The sequence below is a fragment of the Schistocerca serialis genome, chromosome 6, assembly GCF_023864345.2.
Source record: "Schistocerca serialis cubense isolate TAMUIC-IGC-003099 chromosome 6, iqSchSeri2.2, whole genome shotgun sequence".
NCBI classification, from domain to species: Eukaryota; Metazoa; Arthropoda; class Insecta; order Orthoptera; family Acrididae; genus Schistocerca; species Schistocerca serialis.
The window spans coordinates 603,983,072-604,005,865 of NC_064643.1; the positions used below are offsets into that span (position 1 = coordinate 603,983,072).

Consider the following 22,794-nt stretch of genomic DNA (forward strand, 5'->3'; position numbering starts at 1 on the left):
TATTGGAAAATGTTAACTATATGTTCTTCATATATCTGTTTGTTGTTTACTAGTTTATTCTTAATTTTACTGTTTAAAATACATAACTATGTCTTACGTTTTATAAGATCAAATTCAACATAATTTGGATCAACAGAGAGTGCACCAACACGGCCACTTTTGACAGTCTCTAGGAGAACTTGCTGAACTGACTCTGGAACTTCATCCAGTGGCTTTCCATTTTCATATTTGTCCTTGTCTAGAACTAATTTCATTTTTGCTATGACATTTCCATTTAATCTGGAACACAATAATATGTAATGAGAATTTGAAAAACAGGATGACACTGTGTTTTCAAAATTCATTTTAACACTAACATTTATTCTTGTGAATGAACGAATGGCCAGATGAATGAACAAACATTTAGAGCATAGAATAATATAATTAACATTGAGTTTTATGAATATACACTCCTGGAAATGGAAAAAAGAACACATTGACACCGGTGTGTCAGACCCACCATACTTGCTCCGGACACTGCGAGAGGGCTGTACAAGCAATGATCACACGCACGGCACAGCGGACACACCAGGAACCGCGGGGTTGGCCGTCGAATGGCGCTAGCTGCGCAGCATTTGTGCACCGCCGCCGTCAGTGTCAGCCAGTTTGCCGTGGCATACGGAGCTCCATCGCAGTCTTTAACACTGGTAGCATGCCGCGACAGCGTGGACGTGAACCGTATGTGCAGTTGACGGACTTTGAGCGAGGGCGTATAGTGGGCATGCGGGAGGCCGGGTGGACGTACCGCCGAATTGCTCAACACGTGGGGCGTGAGGTCTCCACAGTACATCGATGTTGTCGCCAGTGGTCGGCGGAAGGTGCACGTGACCGTCGACCTGGGACCGGACCGCAGCGACGCACGGATGCACGCCAAGACCGTAGGATCCTACGCAGTGCCGTAGGGGACCGCACCGCCACTTCCCAGCAAATTAGGGACACTGTTGCTCCTGGGGTATCGGCGAGGACCATTCGCAACCGTCTCCATGAGGCTGGGCTACGGTCCCGCACACCGTTAGGCCGTCTTCCGCTCACGCCCCAACATCGTGCAGCCCGCCTCCAGTGGTGTCGCGACAGGCATGAATGGAGGGACGAATGGAGACGTGTCGTCTTCAGCGATGAGAGTCGCTTCTGCCTTGGTGCCAATGATGGTCGTATGCGTGTTTGGCGCCATGCAGGTGAACGCCACAATCAGGACTGCATACGACCGAGGCACACAGGGCCAACACCCGGCATCATGGTGTGGGGAGCGATCTCCTACACTGGCCGTACACCACTGGTGATCGTCGAGGGGACACTGAATAGTGCACGGTACATCCAAACCGTCATCGAACCCATCGTTCTACCATTCCTAGACCGGCAAGGGAACTTGCTGTTCCAACAGGACAATGCACGTCCGCATGTATCCCGTGCCACCCAACGTGCTCTAGAAGGTGTAAGTCAACTACCCTGGCCAGCAAGATCTCCGGATCTGTCCCCCATTGAGCATGTTTGGGACTGGATGAAGCGTCGTCTCACGCGGTCTGCACGTCCAGCACGAACGCTGGTCCAACTGAGGCGCCAGGTGGAAATGGCATGGCAAGCCGTTCCACAGGACTACATCCAGCATCTCTACGATCGTCTCCATGGGAGAATAGCAGCCTGCATTGCTGCGAAAGGTGGATATACACTGTACTAGTGCCGACATTGTGTATGCTCTGTTGCCTGTGTCTACGTGCCTGTGGTTCTGTCAGTGTGATCATGTGATGTATCTGACCCCAGGAATGTGTCAATAAAGTTTCCCCTTCCTGGGACAATGAATTCACGATGTTCTTATTTCAATTTCCAGGAGTGTACATACAGGGAGTGAACAAAAATATGAAAACACCAACAACACATTGCCATACCTACACAGATTAGAAAAACATTTGGCATTCGAAACAGCTTCCAGTCATCTCAAAATGGACAAATACACTATTGCATGGTTTTCAAGAGAATCGTATACTATTCTTCCTGCAACATAGTGGCAAGTTCGGGTAATGATTATGTAGGCAGATAGCAATCATGCACCCTTTTCTCCAAAGTAGACTGCTTGGGCTCAGTAACATCAAGATCTAGTGGCCATGGGAGATATAGCACTTCATCCTCTTGCTCGAAAAACCAGTCCTGGACAATGTGAGCTGTGTGAACGGGAGTCCTGTTGTCTTGGAAAAGAGCATTACCATTGGGGAACAAACATTGTACAATGGGATGGACCAGATAAGCTAAAATGGACACATAATCCTTGGAGCAATGCAGCCTTGCATAGTATCCATGGGGTCTATGGAATACCATGGTATGGCTGCCCAGATCATCACTGATACTCCGCCATTTTTCAGTCTTGGATGTAAACTCTGCCAGAAGTTGGAAACAGTGTGAAACAAGACTCACCCAACTAAATGACATTCTTCCATTGCTCCATAATCCAATTTTCATTATTTCAGCACCATGTTTTTCCATTACAGGCATATCTATCAAAGATGATTGGTTTAGGAATTCTATCTTGTCCTGCAGCACACAACTTATGGAGCTCCTTCATGTTGTTTTGGTGCCGAAAGGGTTCATGAGTGTGACATTCAGTTCTGCAATGACTCTTGCAGTTGTCACCCTCTTACTTTTGTCACAATCCTCCTCAATGATATCTGTCATGCCACTTGACACCAACTTTGATCCACATTATGACTTAGCAGATGGTATGTTTCCACTTTCCCTATACATGGTACAAATCTTTGATATGGTGTACCTTGAAACACTAAACACTTCAGCTATCTTGGTTAGGAAGCACTCACTGTAGGAAAACCAACAGTTTGCCCATGTTCAAATGTGCTGAGCTCAGACATAATGCATTCACGACTGCAGAAAATACTGTTTAACCTTGGCTGACACTTGTAATATATTGCACAAGTGTCATTTGTGCTCAAATACAACAATGCAACGTGCATGCTAGGCTAGCATCTGCATTTATATTCAAGCATGCATTTCTCACAGTGTTTTCATATTTTTGTCCACCTCATGTTTTTCAAAAATAACTTCTTATTATTTATAAAGTTCTTCATGGATGCTACATTGAAAAAATCAGATTTACAATGCTGGAGGCAGAGAATCGAGATAGAGAAACAGAAAAGATTAAATGAAATGAGATGAGATGAGAAAGATACAGGTGAGCTAAGGAGGACCAGAAAAGTTACAGGGGCCAGTGGGAAGGAGGGGGAGACTGACAAGGGTGGGGGATTAAAGGTACAATTTTGGGGGAATAGAAGATGGAGCAGAGACACCTGGAGAACTAGAAAACATTGAAGCCAGAGGGGTTGCAGGAATAAAGAATAGTGTGTAGACTGAGAGAATTTCAGAAAAAAATGTTGTTAGAGGAGGGTGTATTAAGATGGAAAGCTCTTCCAATCAAAGTTGCACAGTTTGTTGCACAACTGTAGTTATTTATTAGGCCTTTGTTCGCAGTTTGGAAGTGGCCACTCATCCAAATAAACAGTTTTTTCACAGCATGTAGGACACAGCATAGTGACTGCAGGAAGGTTGATGGTAGGTGTGGCTGTTTTCACAAGTAGCCTTTGAAGTAGAAATTGATGCTGACAAAGTTAGAATATCCGGTGATGAGAGGATATTGCATATGGAACAGGCATTACACCTAGGTCTAACAACAGGATGTGACCCATGGAGCAAAAAATTACAACTTGGACCGGCCTGAGGTGAACAAAAATAATCCATAGGTTATGTTCTAGTCTGGATTTTCCACTGATTTAAGCTTTAAAGCCTTTAAACACAGTCTATAATAATGGGAAAAGTAAAAATACTGATTTCCACATTGAACCAAAGCAAGATTCTTTTTAAGGATGTCTTACTATGACATGAAATGGCATTTAGAGAGGGAGTTTTGGAATTATGGCAGTTATAATACACGATTACGCCTTGTGAATATTTCATATCTTGTGACCAGTAAAGTGTCAGTATGACATCCATATAATGCATCAATGTCAACATATGATTACTATATCATTTTACTATGTCACAATGAGTCTTTTAAGAATAATGAAGACTGTGAAGTACTTCTCAGTGAAAGTAATGTGAAATCACAGACATGTACACATGAAATTAACAGCAGAATTATTCTGTTTCGTAAAGGGAGAAAGGAAACACTTTTCTGTAAGAAAAACACAGCAATATTCAATCAATAATGGGGGATTATTTTAAAAAACTCTTGAATGGAGAAGTGGAAGACAACCCAAATGATAATGAAATGCAGAGCGGGTATTACAAGAAGAACAATCACAAAGTTGGATGGGAGTAGAGGAAGCTCTGAGAAGCATGAGCAAAGAAAAAAATCTAGTGTAGCTGATGAATTAGATGCAGATACGATCAAAGTGGGAGGAAAATAAAAAATCCATTGGTTGTACAGTGTGTTAAATGCAACCTGGAGAGAGATCAAGATCTCAGATGATTGTCCCAAAGGTGTAATTATATCATTATTCACAAAATGCAATAGAAAACTACCTCAATATAACACAGGTATAATATTGAGTTTGTCTGGAAAATAATTTGGAGAAGATCACAGAAAAGAGTCTTTAAATGATAAATGAATCTCTCCTGGGTGAAGAATGGTATGAGTTTAGGAAAAACAGGAATACAATTTATCTGATACTTGAAACAGTAATGCAACCTGATACATATTTGAAAAGATAAAAGCATCACTCTAGTGTGACTGGACTGAGAAAAGATCTATGACAGTATACCAAGATCAAAATTCTCAGAATGCCCAGAGAGATGAAATGTACCCAAGGACTGACAGAAAATGAAAATCTCTGCTGAAGATGTGTCAGCTGTGTTTGAGTAGGAAATGAAGACAGCAAATTGTATGAGACTAAATATGGAGTCTAGCAGGGGAGTACCTTATCTCCACTGATCTTGGTCACTGTGATAGTTGATATCATGAAAAGGATAGAAGAGCAGTTTGGACTTCAGTTTAGAGCAATGGTGTTTGCTGATGATGTTGCAATCTGGGGAGATACAAATTAAATCCAAACAAACTGAGTAAATAGAATAATCACTTTGAGGAGTTTTGTCTTAAAGTTGGTGAATCAAATACTGCAACCATGAAAGTAAGCAGACACAGAGGACAACCTACACTGGAACATCTCTGAAGAATGCGCAACATTTCACACATTTGGGCATTGTGACAGATCATAAAAACTTAACATGAAGTGAACTTCTAAACCATACACACTTTGCTATCCAGCTTTACAGTCAAGTAGGTGCCTTCATCAAGACAACTAGATACCAGGTACCATACAAGGCAAAACTATTTACCTTCAGTTCCTACTATATTCCCATTTTGACCTGCACTCTGACACACACACACACACACACACACACACACACACAGTGAGTGTGTGAAGTCTGTTAGATCTATGTTGAAGCAAACAAAAAAAGGATAAGATAAGGAACCAAAGGAACAAAATAGTTAGAGGTGCAAATCTCAGCTTATTGGCAAAGCTCTGTAAATCTAGATTAAGATGGTATGGTCATGTGGAACAGAAGAAAGAAATCAGAGTATCAAAAAAAATTCCTTGAAATTACTACAAATAGGAGAAGACCATTTGAATGGCCAATGAGAAGATGAACCAACACAATGAAGAAGGATGTTGTCTCCTTTAGGATAGGATTCATGGGGAAGAACTGTATGAGGACAGAAACAGTTGAAAGACACTCATCACCAGCACCATGAAGACTGGAGCTGCAATCTAATGATGATAATGGTGATTATGTAAGAGAAACCAGATCTGAGTCCCAGTCAAGCCATTGTAATGTTTCCATAATTTGTGTCCACAGCCAAAGAAAATTTCATGCAGGTCTTAACAACCAAGAAATTAAGTTTCTATGGCACCAACTTTGATTTTTTTCTTGGGCGCTTCTGCCTCCCACATCAGAAATTTGCTATTATTTTCAAATATTTTGCTTTCAACTCCTTTACTTAAGAGTAGTGATCATCTCTCCTTACATCACACAAAGTTATTTGTAACAAAATCACACTATACATATGTTTCCATCAATAAATAGACCAGCCCCAATTGAATGTATCACAATTCGTTGAGTTTTTAAAAAAGTTCTTGTTCCTCTGACATTCCCATGTAATATCCAATCTCCTGAAAATTTACAGTTTTTCAGAGAAATTTTTGTCCTCTACTGGAATTTTTGGCACAGAAGCAGTTACAGTAATGTGAATACAGTGTCACTTTAAGACAGTTAATATTGTTCCTACTGTCACTTTAAGACAGTTAATATTGTTCCTACCTGTTATCTTCTTCACATTAACACTACATCCTAAAAACATTATAAGTAAATGGCAGGGAGAACCTATCTTAAGCAAAAATTATCAGTAATTTTTGGGGTTGGATTACACTTACTCTTCAAAATCTTCCACCTGCACCTTATGGAAACCTTTCAGTTTTGTGAGAGCATCAGTAAATGCACCGCTCACAGTATTTGTTAGAGTATCATACTCTGGACTCCCTGGTTTTGGTATATGGTAATTTTCACCAAGATTTACAATCTTCACATCAACGGTATAAGCCAGTCTTGGTGGAGCAGGTGTGGTGCTTATTACTTCATTTAACTCCTCTGGAAATGGTTACAGATATTTAAATAATCTATTGCTGTCAGCAGAACAGTACACTAAATATGTATTACTCTTTACTTCTTATTACCTGTCAAGCATGGTTTAATACATATTCTTTCTGCAGAAATACTGGGAACTTGTTCATGTTTCCTCATTCTCTTATTTTTAGAATTAAACACCCCACCTCTCACAGGGAACATAAAGTAGTAGCATGTATTTTCAGTGAATGAAAAGTCCTAAAACAGAATTTCATAAGTGTTAATAGCAAATAAAATTAATGTCGTCTTGTTATAATCTCATTGGGTGAACAAACTGACAAACTTACTTCATGAAATTGTAGGAAATTCACTCTCTCAAATTGAATTACACATAACAAATAACTTATTGACTACCAACATAAATTAAAATTTGTGTTATGCATTAGATTACAATTCATAAACAGTGCACTATGACTATAGCACATACAGTCTTGTACAGGTGGTCAGCCAGTCAAGGAATATCCAAGTTCATAACAAAATTCTATTCTGAAATTTTCTTGTATACTTTTCAACGAAGCTACCAGAGTTAGTTCTTTCAGTGGCTATGTGCCAAGCCAACATATCCTTCAGGATAAAAGCACTTCATTCCAGTACGAACCGCTGAGCGGGTACACTTTCAGCCCTCTGCTGAATGTGCTGGTGTACTTGTGCCACCATGTTAACCAATAGGAAATGTGGGAAGTCAGTCGTGTAAGGTTGCTAGAGGGTCATGGAGGCAGTTGCACATCTCTTGGTTTCCAGCTCTGAGAGAGAGTAGATGCACTCTCATGAACCAGCCCCCAAGCATCTGCCTGTGGCCCTGCTCACCACAACAAGGCCCCAGCCACATAAACATCAACAGCCGCCTCTCCTGTTCCCCATCTCCTTATTATATTTGACCAAATTCCTAGACCAGCAGTCAATTTTTACCTCTGGCCCCATGGTGAGCCCTTTCTGTATTCCAAGTACCAAGAGCATACACCAAGTTTTCTTCATTTACCTCTTTTGCTTTGCCACCTCCCTCCTGAACTTACCCATCCCACTCTGTATCCTGTACAGTCTTCAGATTTTGATCAATCAATTACTTTTCAAAAGTTAAAAAGAGATACAGAACCATAAATATGCATACAGTGACTACCACTGTTAGCAATATTACAAATTCTATCCACCACCCCTTCGGTAGAATATGAGCTAGAAGCCAACCCAAACTATGAAACATTTTGGCAAGCTTTGCTTATATTAATTCAAATTCTTCTCCTGCATTCTCTCACTTCTATAAGGTCTCAACCTGTGTAGTGTAAATTGAAATACATTGTATGACATTTATTTATTATGACATTCTAAAAAAGTTTCTCTGGTAGTTTATCAACTCCTGTGGTATAACGTGTATTAGAGTTATAATATTTAAAGCATGTTTTTTCTTTATTTACCTACTACTATGTAGTTGTAGTTTAAATATTTAACTCCTTAATGGATTTTACAATATGTAGCCTTGTTTGAAAGACTAATAAAAAACGAAATTAGTGGAACTCACCTTCTCATCATCAGTGAGTCGCTTACGGCTAAAATATAATGTTGTAATACCGTTATTAATGCGACCACTTATATTATAAATATCTTGTGTCTCTCCAAGTGGAGGAGGAGTGTAGCCTGTCACCCACGTATCCATCATAAATGGCTGCCCATTCTTGCTGTCCACCCATCCAAGTATAGCATCAGTCTGGGACTGTTCAAACAGATAATAATAAATGTTAATTACAGTATATGAGAGCAGCAGCTTTATGTTCATATATGAGTTTGCAACACAGTATTTTTAAAGAGAATTATAATAAATAAATGTGATGCTGCAAATGAGAACAAAAGTCATCCCTATTCCTGTGCATGGAAGACTGTGGCACAAATTTCATGATATTTTATACCTGCATAAGAGGCAGATCTTTCAAAAATCTTGGATCTTTACTGCACATACAAAATGAAGAAAAAGTACTATTGCTTGAGTCAGTTTTTATGTTTCTTGGATTAAATTAGCTAGATACATTTTTTGTTCCTTGCACCCATAGTGAGGATATTCTCACAGATGCAGAACACACCGTAAGTGGCACTGTGTATTAGAGGTAAGTGATCCCCCATCCTCCACTGATCTACACTCACAATATGCATTTAGTTGTGTACAAATGAACAACTGTCTTGCTGTAAGTATACTGCACCTGACTTCTACAAGTAGTTTAACCAAGAAGTCCTTGTCCAGTTGTCCCAGAGCCAAAATGATATCTATAGAGAAAAGTTTACTAAACTCTAGAATCTGTTGATGTGCTCTTTCAAATGAGAGACTGCTGGATATAATACTGTCCTTATGGCACTTTGCAGGAGACAGGTTGGTATCTTTTTTGAGAAATGACACTTTAACAGTTTGAAATGTAGCTGAGGTATGCAGAATTCTGTTAATGAAGTAATCAACAATAGGTGTTACATTCACTTCATGATATGCGTTAATACATGTCTTATGTGGTACTACTGATCACAATATAAGTTTCTACATGTGTTACATGATACTACTGATCACACAGAAGTAATTATTTCAGGTATTATGGATGAGAGATAATAAAAGTATTTCTTTTGGGTTTTGTCATGCACAGCAAGCAGGTACAACATATTCCAATAACAGTTCATCATCTCACTGAGTATTTTGAAAAAGAGAAAGACAAACAGAGATACAAACTTGGAAATAACTATTTGTTTAGCATTGCACTCTTGTATTGTTCAGTCATCCGCCTCCGTAGTGCAGCAGTAGCGTTAGTGCCTACCATGCAACGGGGCCTGGGTTCGATTCCCGGCAGCGGACTCGGTGTTGTGTGTCCATCATCATTGAGAGACAAGTGGCATCAACTAAAAAGACTTGCAGTATGACAGCCAAACCCCGAATGGGATATCCCAGCCAATAAATGCCATACAATCATTTCATTGTTCAGTCTATTGGATTAGTAATGAGTAACAAGGCGAGAGTACAAAATTTCAAGTATTTTATTTGAAACGGTTTAAATTTAGGTTTACTGCTCAAAATGTAGGTAACTGTCATGTATTTGGATATAAAAGGTTAGTTTCAATGAAAACATGTTACTGAAAGAAAATCATCAAAAAGGTAGTGTTATACTGATAAAAATTATTGAAAATAATTTTGAGTCACAGATATACACAACAAAAAGAGACTGTTGAAAAGTGAGCTTTCAACCAACAAGGGCTTCATCGAAATTAGACAACATACATACACACAATGCAAATGCAACTCACATACACATGATCACAATCTCTGGCAGTTGAAGCCAGCAACTGTGATCATCTGTATGTGAGTTGCATTTGCGTTAATATGTGTGTGTGTGTGTGTGTGTGTGTGTGTGTATGTGTGTGTGTGTTTTGTCTATTTTCAACGAAGGAGAAAAGCTCACTTTCTGATAGTCTCTTTTTGTTGTGCCTATCTCCAACTCAGCACCTCTATTATATGGAGAGTAGCAACTATCATTTTCATATTGTTACATTCAATTCTGGATTTTCCATTGTTTGAAAGTAATTCTCATACTTAATGAAAACATTCTGCTGTCAATAAATGAAAAAAATAGTTATTTTTGTTCAAAATTATGTTATTTGAAGAATTACAGGGAGTACATAAAGTCCGGGAACACTTTCAATTATTTATTGCACAAGAACCTAACACTGTACAGATATCACACATATGTCATTTTGAAGAGAAACCCTGAAAGTTTTTTTAATCATGTATACCGCCACAGCATAGTTTGGTAATTTGCCAATAGTCAGTGCTAGTCGCAAACACGTCAGGATCAGGTGCGGAGCGAGCTTTCTGTGTGTTGGAGTTCGACAAAAACAAGTGTGCTACAGCTGTTCAACGGATGTTTAGAACCAAGTATGGTAAGAAGCCACTGGCACAACAAATTTGTTACAATGGGTTGCTTGCACCTGGCAAAGAGAAACAGACGTCCCAGTGTGAGTGAAGTGAATGTGGAGCATGTACGAGAGACATTCATAAGTATTCCAAAGAAATTGGTGTCTCATGCATCCCGTGAACTCAAAATGGCTCCAATGACAGTGTGGAAAGCCCTGTGACAGAAGCTGTCTATGAAACCATTCAAATTGGAGCTAGTGCAGAAGCTCAATGATGACGACAAAGACAAGCATTTTCAGTTTTGTTCGCAGTTGCAACAATTGAATGAGGATGGGGATGGCATTGTTGATCGCTTAATTTATAGTGACAAAGCCACTTTTCACACTAATGAGAAATGAACAGGCATTACTGTCAAATCTGGGGTGCAAAGCATCCACACAAATGCATTGAATTTGAGTGTAGTTCCCCAAAGGTAAATGTTTTATGTGCCTTGTCACGTCAAAAACTGTACAGGCCATTCTTCTTTGCCAAGAGCACTGTCACTGGATATTTCTACTTGGACATGCTGCAGCAATGGCTGATGCCTCAAATGCAATCGGACTCTCCATTCATCTTTAAGCAGGATGGGGCTCACCCCCATTTTCATCGTGAAGTTTGTGATCTTTAAGCAGGATGGGGCTCACCCCCATTTTCATCGTGAAGTTTGTGGGTGCCAGAATATGGAGCTGCCACATCAATGAATTGGTCATGCTACAGAAGGGGAGAGCTGTTTCATGAAATGGCCTCCCCGATCACCAGATCTCACTCTTTGTCACTTTTTTTCTGTGGGGACACATTAAAGATCTGGCGTATGTACCGCCTCTACCACGTGATGTAGCAGAGCTCCGGGAGAGATTATGGGATGTGACTGCCACAGTCAACGATGCCATGCTGGGATGGGTATGGCAAGAATTCGATTACCCTATTGACATCTGCCGGGTCACTCATGGTTCGCATATTGAATGTTTCTAAAAAAAACTTTCAGTTTCTCTTCAAAATGCAATATGTATGACATCTATACAGTGTTTAGTTGTTTTGCAATAAATAATTGAAAGTGTTCCTGGACTTTAAGTACACCCTATATTAAAAGGAGTAAACTTGCAAATTCTAAAACTTTTGATCTCAAAGCTGAAATTAATTTCAATAATAAACTGTTTCTGCCTAAAATATATTTTTTTTATAACAGAAGTATTTGTTAAAAATTAAAGTAATTAGTAAAGCTTGTGGTTCTAGAATGTTCTGGTGCATGTAAAGAGTTTATATATATGCAAGAAGTGTGCCACCTGTAGGTTTAGTCTGGCCCATGATTGCAAAGTATTCAGTAATTATTTAGTAAGGATTTTGTTCTCATTCGGTTCAGACATCATGTGATGTTGCATTCAGATATCTTCAAACCACTATTTTTTATTTTTTAATTGAGCCTTTTAAGAAAATTATATTTCATTTACGTGAATGTTGAGGATTAAGTTTATGGGAAGAATTTTGCATGAAAATAAATAATAATCATTCGAAGAACGAGAAAGTGTTTCAATCAAAATGAAATCAAGCTCACCTCAGACAGACAAGAAAGTCAATCTTTATCTGCCACTTATGTACCAGACCATAAAGAAGAAGAGCCGGAACATATTTTATGGCAGGAGGAAGAATAAACACATACAGTGAGTCTGGTTATGCTGTAATGACAGTCAGGATACAGTAGTACATCATGAAAACTTTACCAGAGTAAAGTATTGTGCCAACTTTCAGAACGTTATTTTTGAGCAGCTATTAGGCACAATTTGTTTTACTTAGAGTGTTAAAAACAACATAAGCTAATGACAGCAGTGGACACAATGCTAAGTAACAGTCTGCACAGGTATGGAGTAGGCCTTCCACCAAGCAGTAAGCTAAGCCAAGTCCAGATATCAACATTTCACAGGCAACTCATATCATTCCCACACAGTTGCCACATGTGGGGCCACCAGAAGCTACTTTGCACATGTGAGGGCTAACTGCCAGCATCGTAGCCAGTGCCAAGTGAGGAGCCATGACCTACAGACATTTACATCATGTCAGAAGCTGATGGTCACCGATGAAACCACATGCACTAACACAAAGGTGCGTGACCCAACTTATCATGACGGACCGTGAGTGTTATAGCATCACATCCATGAACAACAGTGATTATAAGTGCAAGTGTGATGAAAGGTGTATTTCATGGGTGGCTTTTTTCATCAATTTACCTACGAAAAATAATAGTGCAAATAGAAGTAAAGGTAAAGTTCTGCATCCTGGCCCTGATTGGCCAGTCAGGAACAACTGACTGCTGTGTCATCCTCTACCAATGGTGTCGTCGGATGCAGTATGGAAGAGGCACACGGTCAGCACACTGCTCTCCAAGATATCAGTTTTCTTCATCTTTGTTTTCAGCTACATCTACATCTACATCACTACTCTGCAGTTCAAACTTAACTGCCTGGCAGAGTGTTCTTAAAACCACCTTCAGACTATTTCTATATTGTCCCATTTTGTAACAGCGCATGGGAAAAATGAACATTTTAATCTTTCTGCAGAAGTTCTCATCTCTTATTTTATTATGATGGTAATTTCTCCCTATGTATGTTGGTCACAATAAAATATTTTCTCATTCAGAGGAAAAATTTGGTGATTGAAATTTTGTGAAAATATCTCGCAGCAACAAAAAATACTTTTTATCTAAAGAGTGCCATCCCAACTCTCTTATCATATCCACAACTCTCTCTCACCTATTTAATCACAATACCAAACAAGCTGCCCATCTTTGGACCTTTTCGATGTCCTCTTGTTAATCATTTATGGTAAGGAACCCACACGAGATAGCAATAATTGAGCAGAGGACGAACAAGCACAGTACAGGCAGTCTCTTTAGCAGACCTGTTGCATCTTCTAAGTGTACTGCCAATAAAATACAGTCTTTTGGTCTGCCTTCCTCATGATATTACCTATGTGATCACTACAGTTTAAGTTGTTCATAATAGTAATTACTAGATACCTGTGTAAGCGAAATTTAATGGATTTCTTTTCATACTCATATGGATGACTTCACACTTCTTCTTATTCAGAGAGAATTGCCACTTTTTGTACCATACAGATACTATGTCCAATTGCAATTGGTGTTGATCTCCTGATGACTTTAACAGATGGTAAATGACAGCTGCATCTCCAACCAATATAAGAGGACTGCTCACGCCATATAACACTTCCTTGGAAAACACCAGGCATCACTTCTGTTATACTCTATGATTTTCCATCAGTCACCATGTACTGTGATCTTTCTAGCAGGAAATCACAAATCCAGTTGCACAACTGAAGTGATACTTCTTAGGCAGTCCACCCCTGGTAGCAGAATGGTCAGCATGATGGAATGTCATATCTAACGGCCCAGGTTCAATTCCCGGCTGGGTCGGAGATTTTCTCCACTCAGGGACTGGGTGTGGTGTTGTCCTTATCATCTTCATTTCATCCCAATCAACATGCAATTCACCAAAGTGGCTTCAACTTGAAAGACTTGCACCAGGCGAACAGTCTACCTGACGGGAGCCCTAGCCACATGGCATTTCCATTTACTTCTTAGGCACACATTTTGATTACAAGTCTCTTGTGAGGAATAATGTCAAAAGCCTTCTGGAAATCTAAAAATATGGAATCAATTTGAGATCCCCTGTTGATAGCACTCATTACTTCATGAAAACACATAATTAGCTGTGAATAAAAAGTTCTCAGGTTTCCAGCAGCGTTAAGTGATAAAAATTACATGAGCTTTTGGTTAAGCACTCATACACCATTTTCAAGTGTTATAACTGCCATTGGGCTGCTTGAACACCCCTTATATACACTAGCTGCTGGCTATGCATCACTGGTGCTTGCGGCATCACCATATATGGGCATACGTTGACCTGGCAGTCAATGTGCCTACTTCAACTGCACAACTGTTGGGCCCCACACTGTGCTGAACTTGTCTTGTCAAATTTTATCCGATGTCCTTCCAATGTGACTCACACTAATAGTTTCTGGGATTGTGTAATTAATGAAGCTATTGAAATAAAAATCACTGATAACATTCTAAACAGAGACACTGCCCTGCAGCTCAGCATAGCATGGCATCCAGCGATCATGCAGCTGAAGTGGACACATTGATCCCCCGAGTCAATGTATGCTCATATATGATGATGCTGCGAGCACCAGTGATGTTACAGCAGGCAGCTAATGTATGTAAGGGAAATATCAGGAGCCCATTGACAATCATACCAGTTGACAATGGAGTTCTGCTATGAAAAGAAATGGTGCCCCAGATAATCCCTCCTCGTTGTCAGGCCATAAGGCAAGCAACAGTCAAGTTGGTATCCCATTGCTGACATGTCTTCAGCCTGAAATCTCATTGGCTAGAGTAGATTTGTCTTCAGTGATGAATCCTGCTTTGAATTAAACCCTGATGACCGGTGAAGACATTTGGAGATGGCCCAGGCAACTGTGGGGTACCAAGCTCACTGTCACCCACCAACCTGACTGTCGGCCCAACAGCCAGGAGTGATAGTCTTTTCACAGAAGGACCCCATTGATTGACATCCGCAGTGCCCTTACAGTGCAGTGATACATTGATGAAATCCTATGCCCTGTTTTGTTGCCCTGCATGTCAAGTCATCCAGAGCTTACATTTCAGCAAGACAATGCCACCCCACTTCCCCTGCACATGGGGAGAGTTGCTACTGTTTGTCTCTGTGATTGCCAGACCGTACATTGGCCAGCAAGATTGCCAGATCTCTCCTCAACTGAGAATGTTTGGAGGATTATGGGCAGGGCCCTCCAACCAGCTTGGGATTTTGATGATCTAATGTGCCAATTGTACAGAATTTGGTGTAGTATCTCTCAGGAGAACATCCAACAACTCTATCAATCAATGCCAAGCCGAATAACTGCTTGCATAAACACCAGAGGTCAGCCAACGTGATACTGACATACAAATAAATTGTTCAGTTTTCCTGAAATTGTAATCACTTGTTTGTCTGTACATGTACATCAGATCTACTGATATCCAGAGTGCATGTGAAAGAGGAAGAAAATTTGACAGTCTTATGTATTTGGAATAAGAGAGGGAATGCATGGTAAGGTTACTGAAGAATGTAGGCTGAGGAAAGAAATATGATAGGGGAGAAAGGCTTCTACAGTTCTGCTATAAATTGCAGGAAACACAAGAAAATAAGATATACTTGGAGAGGACCAGGAAACAAAGAACTTTTAAGTAGACTATATCACAGTCAGACAAAAATTTTGACATCATATCCTGGACTGCAAGGCACATCAAAATGCAAATATAGACTCACACGATAACCTCATAGTGATGGATAGCAGGCTGAAATTGAAGAGGATAAAGAGAAAGCCCCCCCCCCCCCTCCCGAATCCCATGAACCATGGACGTTGCCTTTGGTGGGGAGGCTTGCATGTCTCAGCGATACAGATAGCCGTACTGTAGGTACAACCACAATGGAGGGGTATCTGTTGAGAGGCCAGACAAACATGTGGTTCCTGAAGGAGGGCAGCAGTCTTACTAGTTCTTACTAGTAGTTGAAGGGACAACAGTCTGGGTGATTAACTGATCTGGCCTTGTAACATTAACCAATATGGCCTTGCTGTGCTGGTACTGCGAATGGCTGAAAGCAAGCCGAAACTACAGCCATAATTTTTCCCGAGGGCATGCAGCTTTACTGTATGGTTAAATGATGCTAGCGTCCTCTTGGGTAAAATACTCCAGAGGTAAAATAGTCCCCCATTCGGATCTCCGGGTGGGGACTACTCAGGAGGACGTGGTTATAAGAGAAAGAAAACTGGCGTTCTATGGATCGGATCAGAGAGGGGAATGTCAGATCCCTTAATCGGACAGGTAGGTCAGAAAATTTAAAAAGGGAAATAGATAGGTTAAATTTAGATATAGTGGGAATTAGTGAAGTTTGGTGGCAGGAGGAACAAGATTTCTGGTCAAGTGAATACAGGGTTCTAAATACAAAATCAAATAAGGGTAATGGAGGAGTAGGTTTAATAATGAATAAAAAAATAGGAATGCAGGTAAGCTACTACAAACAGCATAGTGAATGCATTATTGTAGCCAAGACAGACATGCAGCCCATGTCTACCACATTATTACAAGTTTATATGCCAACTAGCTCCACAGATGACGAAGATATTGATGAAAAGTATGATGATATAAACGAAATTATTCAGATACACGGGAGACAAAAATTTAATAGTCATTGGGGACTGGAATTCGATAGTAGGAAAAGGAAGAGAAGGAAAAGTAGTAGCTGAATATGGAATGAGGGTAAAGAATGAAAGAGAAATCTGTCTTGCAAAATTTTGCGCAGAGCATGACTTAATCATAGCTAACACTTGGTTCAAGAATCATGAAAGAAGGTTGCATACATGGAAGAGGCCTGGAGATACTAGAAGGTTTCTGATAGATTATGTAATGGTAAGACAGAGATTTAGGAACCAGGTTTTAAATTGTAAGACATTTCCAGGGGCAGATGTGGACTCTGACCACAATCTATTGGTTATGAACTGTAGATTAAAACTGAAGAAACAGCAAAAACATGGGAATTTAAGGAGATGGGACCTGGATAAACTGAAAGAACCAGAGGTTGTAGAGAGCTTCAGAGTGAGCATTAGGGAAAGAAATAAAGTAGAAGAAGAGTGGATAGATTTGAGAGATCAAATTGTGAAGGCAGCAGAGGATCAAGTAGGTAAAAAGGAGAGGCTTAGTAGAAATCCTTCAGTAACAGAAGAAATATTGAGTTTAATTGATGAAAGGAAAAAATATAAAAATGCAGTAAATGAAGGAGGCAAAAAGGAATACAAACATCTCAAAAATGAGATCGACAGGAAGTGCAAAATGGCTAAACCAGGATGACTACTAGAGGACAAATGTAATGATGTAGAGGCGTATATCGCTAGGAGTAAGATAGATACTGCCTGTAGGAAAATTAAAGAGACCTTTGGAGAAAAGAGAACCACTTGTATGAATATCAAGAGCTCAGATGGAAAACCAGTTCTAAGCAAAGAAGAAAAAGCAGAAAGGTTGAAGGAGTATGTAGGGGGTCTATACAAGGGCAATGTATTTGAGGACAATATTAATGAAATGGAAGAGGACATAGATGAAGAAGAAATGGGAGATATGATACTGCATGAAGAGTTTGACATAGCACTGAAAGACCTAAGTCAAAACAAGGCCCCGGGAGTAGACAACATTCCATTAGAACTACTGACAGCCTTGGGAGAGCCAGCACTGACAAAACTCTACCATCTGGTGAGCAAGATGTACGAGACAGGCGAAATACCCTCAGACTTCAACAAGAATATAATAATTCCAATCCCAAAGAAAGCAAGTGTTGACAGGTGTGAAAATTACCAAACTATTGGTTTAATAAGTCATAGCTGCAAAATACTAACATGAATTATTTACAGCCGAATGGAAAAACTACTAGAAGCCGACCTCAGGGAAGATCAGTTTGGTTTCTGTAAAAATGTTGGAACATGTGAGGTAGTACATCTTAGAAGATAGATTAAGGAAAGACAAACCTACATTTCTGGCATTTGCAGACTTAGAGAAAGCTTTTGACAATGTTGACTGGAAGACTCTCTTTCAAATTCTGAAGGTGTCAGGGGTCAAATACAGGGAGCGAAAGGCTATTTACAATTTGTACAGGAACCAGATGGCAGTTATAAGAGTTGACGGGCGTGAATAGAAAGGAGTGGTTGGGAAGGGAGTGAGACAGGGTTGTAGCCTATCCCCGATGTCATTCAATCTGTATATTGAGCAAGCAGTAAAGGAAACAAAAGAAAAATTCAGAGTAGGAATTAAAATCCATGGAGAAGAAATAAAAACTTTGAGGTTCGCCGATGACATTGTAATTTTGTAAGAGACAGCAAAGGACCTGGAAGAGCAGTTGAACGGAATGGACAGTGTCTTGGAAGGAGGATATAAGATGAATATCAACAATAGCAAAATGGTGGTGGTGGTGGTGGGTAGTGTTTAACGTCCCGTCGACAACGAGGTCATTAGAGACGGAGCGCAAGCTCGGGTTAGGGAAGGATTGGGAAGGAAATCGGCCGTGCCCTTTCAAAGGAACCATCCCGGCATTTGCCTGAAACGATTTAGGGAAATCACGGAAAACCTAAATCAGGATGGCCGGAGACGGGATTGAACCGTCATCCTCCCGAATGCGAGTCCAGTGTGCTAACCACTGCGCCACCTCGCTCGGTAATAGCAAAATGAGGATAATGGAATGTAGTAGAATTAAATAGGGTGATACTGAGGGAATTACATTAGTAAATGAGACACTTAAAAGTAGTAAATGAGTTTTGCTATTTGGGGAGCAAAATAACTGATGATGGTTGAAGTAGAGAGAATATAGACTGGCAATGGGAAGGAAAACGTTTCTGAAGAAGAGAAATTTATTAACATTGAGTATAGATTAAGTGTCAGGAAGTCGTTTCTGAAAGTATCTGTATGGAGTGTAGCCATGTATGGAAGTGAAACGTGGACAATAAATAGTTTAGACAAGAAGAGAATAGAAGCTTTAAAAATGTGGTGCTATAGAAGACTGCTGAAGCTTAGATGGGTAGATCACATAACTAATGAGGAGGTACTGAAGAGAATTGGGGAAAAGAGAAATTTGTGGCACAACTTGACTAGAAGAAGGGATCAGCTGGTAGGACATGTTCTGCAGCATCAAAGGATCACAAATTTAGTACTGGAGGGCAGCGTGGAGGGTAAAAACCGTAGAGGAAGACCAAGAGATGAATACACTAAGCAGATTCAGAAGGATGTAGATTGCATTGCAGCAGATACTTGGAAGTGAAGAAGCTTGCACAGGATAGAGTAGCATGGAGAGCTGCATCAAACCCGTCTCTGGGCTAAAGACCACTAGAACAACAGCAACAACAACAAGAACAAAGAGAAAGATCAATACATTTAACAATGTTGAATGAAAATATATATAATAGAGGGACACATTCCACATGGGAAAAAATATATATATAAAACAAAGATGCTGTGACTTACCAAACGAGAAAGTGCTGGTAGATAGACACAATAAAAAACAAGGGAGCAAAAGATTATTTACAGCTTGTACAGAAACCAGAGAGCAATTTTAAGAGTCTAAGGATATGAAAGGGAAGCCTTATTTCAGACAGGAGTGAGACAGGGTTGTAGTCTATGTACCTAATGTTATTCAACCTGTTTATTGAGCAAGTAGTAAAGGAAGCAGAGGAGAAATTTGGAGACAGAATTAAAATTCAGGGAGAAGAAATAAAAACTTTGAAGTCTGCTGATGAGACTGTAATTCTGGCAGAGACAGACAAAGACTTTGATGTGCAATTGAACAGAATGGACAGTGTCTGGAAATGAGGTTATATAAGATGAACATCAACAAAATAAAATGAAATGAGACACCAGAAGTAGATGAGTTTTGCTATTTGGGCAGACAAATAATTTAGGATAGCCAAAGTAGAGAGGATATAAAATGCAGACTGGCAATAGCATACAATGTCTTTTCTGACAGTATTTGTCTGGAGTGTAGCCTTGTATGGAAGTGAAGCATGGATGATAAGCAGTTCAGACAAGAAGAGAACAGAAGCTTGTGATGGAATTCTCTAATTTTGGAACCAAAGCAGTAATCTGTTTTACTTGCTAAAAACATTCAATGGCCAAGATCACATAAATATTTCTTTATTTAAAACAACTGGTTTCCATGGACATTTCTGTTATCTCCAGGTGACAAGCTGGCATGAGCTCTAACGTAGAATGAACACGTTTCAAAACAAAAAGATTTTTGTAAGCCCTGAAGATGACAGCACAGTCTGTCAAAACAGGTTGTTTTAAGTGAAGCAATATTCATGTGATCCTGGGTGTTGAATGATTTAAGAAGCTTTTTAAATACGTTGAAGTGGTTAAGAAACTGTATTCAAATACAGAGATATGTAAACAGGCAGAATACAGCGCTGCGGTCGGCAACACCTGTATAAGACAGCAAGTGTCTGGCATAGTTGTCAGATCAGTTACTGCTGCTACAATGGCAGGTTATCAAGATTTAAGTGAGTTTGAATGTGGTGTAATAGTCAGCACACGAGCAGAGGGACACAGTATCTCTGAGGTAGCAATGAAGTGGGGATTTTTCCATATGACCATTTCTCAAGTCTACCGTGAATATCAGAAATCTGGTTAAACATCAAATCTACGACACTGCTGCAGCCAGAAAAAGATCCTGCAAGAATGGGACCAAGGATGACCAAAGACAATCATTCAACATGACGGAAGTGTAACCCTTCCACAAATTGCAGCAGATTTCAGTGCTGTGCCATCAATAAGTGTCAGCATGTGAACCATTCAACAAAACATCATCGATATGGGCTTTCAGAGCTGAAGGCCACTGGTGTACCCTTGACGACTGCATGACACAAAGCATTACACCTCATCTGGGTCCAACAACACTGCTATTGGACTGTTGATTACTGGAAACATGTTGCCTGTTTGGATGAGTCTCATTTCAAATTGTATAAAGTGGATGGACATGAACGGGTATGGAGGCAACCTCATGACTCCATGGACCCTGCATGTCAGCAGGGAACTGTTCAAGCTGGTGGAGGCTCTGTAATGGTGTGGGGCATGTGCAGTTGGAGTGATAAGGGACACCTGATATGTCTAGATACGACTCTGATAGGTGACATGTACATAAGCATTCCGCCTGATCACCTGCATCCATTCATGTACATTGTGCATTCCGAAAGACTTGGGCAATTCCAACCGGACAATGCGACACAAGGTTGGATTACAGGAAGATATTAAAGTAGTTGGGAAGTGGGCTGCTAACTTGTTACGAACAGGTTCGATAAACACGCAATTATTATGGCGATGCTCTGGGAACTGAAATGGGAATCACTGGAGGCAAGGCAATGTTGTTTCCAAGGAACACTGTTGAGAAAATTCCAGAAACCACCATTTGAAGCTGACTGCATAACAATCTACTACCACCAATGTACATTTCACATAAAGACGTCAAAGTTCATTTTACCTGGCATAAGTGAATCACGCTGACTACTTCATTATGGTAGCAGATGAATGTCATTATTCACATTGAAAATCTCAAAAAACTATAGTAACTCCTAGTGTGGAGTTTCAAACGAAATGCTACATGTTATGAGATCCCATTTACAGCAGTATGCAGTAGACATATTACAATGACGACTTTAACTAACATTTTAACTGCTCTCTACGACTTTATATGTGAGCCAATACTCAGGAGGGAAACTTATGACGTAAACATCTCACTACAACAGATATTTGGCAGGTGTTGTACTTTATACTTGTATTTATTTACCATTCTTGTATCATTTGAGAAGCCAATTCCTGTCCATGTGTCAGTGTGCTTTGTATGTATTGTAAATCGAAGCTCATCCTTTTTGTTGTGATGTTCCCACCGGGCATAATACTCGCACTGGCCCTTCTCAGGATCACATCCACGAGGAGTTCGCCAGTGACCACCACAGATGCTGGCATCAGCAGTGGCTGCAGTTTTCTGCTCACGCTCTGCTTCTTCTGTAGAAAAAGTTGGCAAACAAAATACTGAGGTATTACACACTTTGCTTAGCATGAAATTAAATTGTTGGTGATAGTATTACCATAGAAGTTGAGTGTCGTCTGTCCTCTTTGTGAGCCATGACCGTGATACTTCAACTCATCCTGACGATAAAAGTCTTTCACTGACGCTTTATCCTTCTCTAAGCCTGATTTGGGATTGTGTATGTATCTGTTTGGCTCTTGTCCTTTAGCCCAGATAACATGCATTAAGTCCTCCTCAATTGTGTGATCAGTAGGCTCCACAGCTGTGTAAAAGATTGTACATTTAATAAAATAGTACACCTAGAAACTTTTACTTTTGTCTAAAACAGTACCTTATTAATTACAATTTTAGTTAAAGCCACATATGTATGTTTTCATCATAGTATAATAAACAAAATGACTGAAACACTATTACTGTGTTTTTCACTTTTCACATTTCCATTACTTGGGCCTATATGTGATACAGCCAATGGCATTTACTGTTTTGGACATTTTATTTCTGTATAACATAATTATCAGATGCAGTTCAACA

At 39.9% G+C, this 22,794-nt stretch overlaps 1 protein-coding gene across 4 annotated transcripts in view; it reads right to left on the reverse strand.

Annotated features, from left to right (window-relative positions):
* LOC126485139 (uncharacterized) overlaps positions 1 to 22,794 on the reverse strand; it is a 504,509-nt gene that overhangs the window by 38,087 nt on the left and 443,628 nt on the right. For all 4 annotated transcript variants that reach the window (XM_050108800.1, XM_050108799.1, XM_050108802.1 and 1 more), the window contains 6 exons: positions 22,322 to 22,525; positions 22,021 to 22,238; positions 8,234 to 8,425; positions 6,771 to 6,918; positions 6,471 to 6,684; positions 98 to 279 (listed from right to left, as the gene is read on the reverse strand). In XM_050108800.1, coding sequence (XP_049964757.1) covers positions 98 to 279; positions 6,471 to 6,684; positions 6,771 to 6,918; positions 8,234 to 8,425; positions 22,021 to 22,238; positions 22,322 to 22,525 — 1,158 coding nt within the window. The remainder of the gene's footprint in view (positions 1 to 97; positions 280 to 6,470; positions 6,685 to 6,770; positions 6,919 to 8,233; positions 8,426 to 22,020; positions 22,239 to 22,321; positions 22,526 to 22,794) is intronic.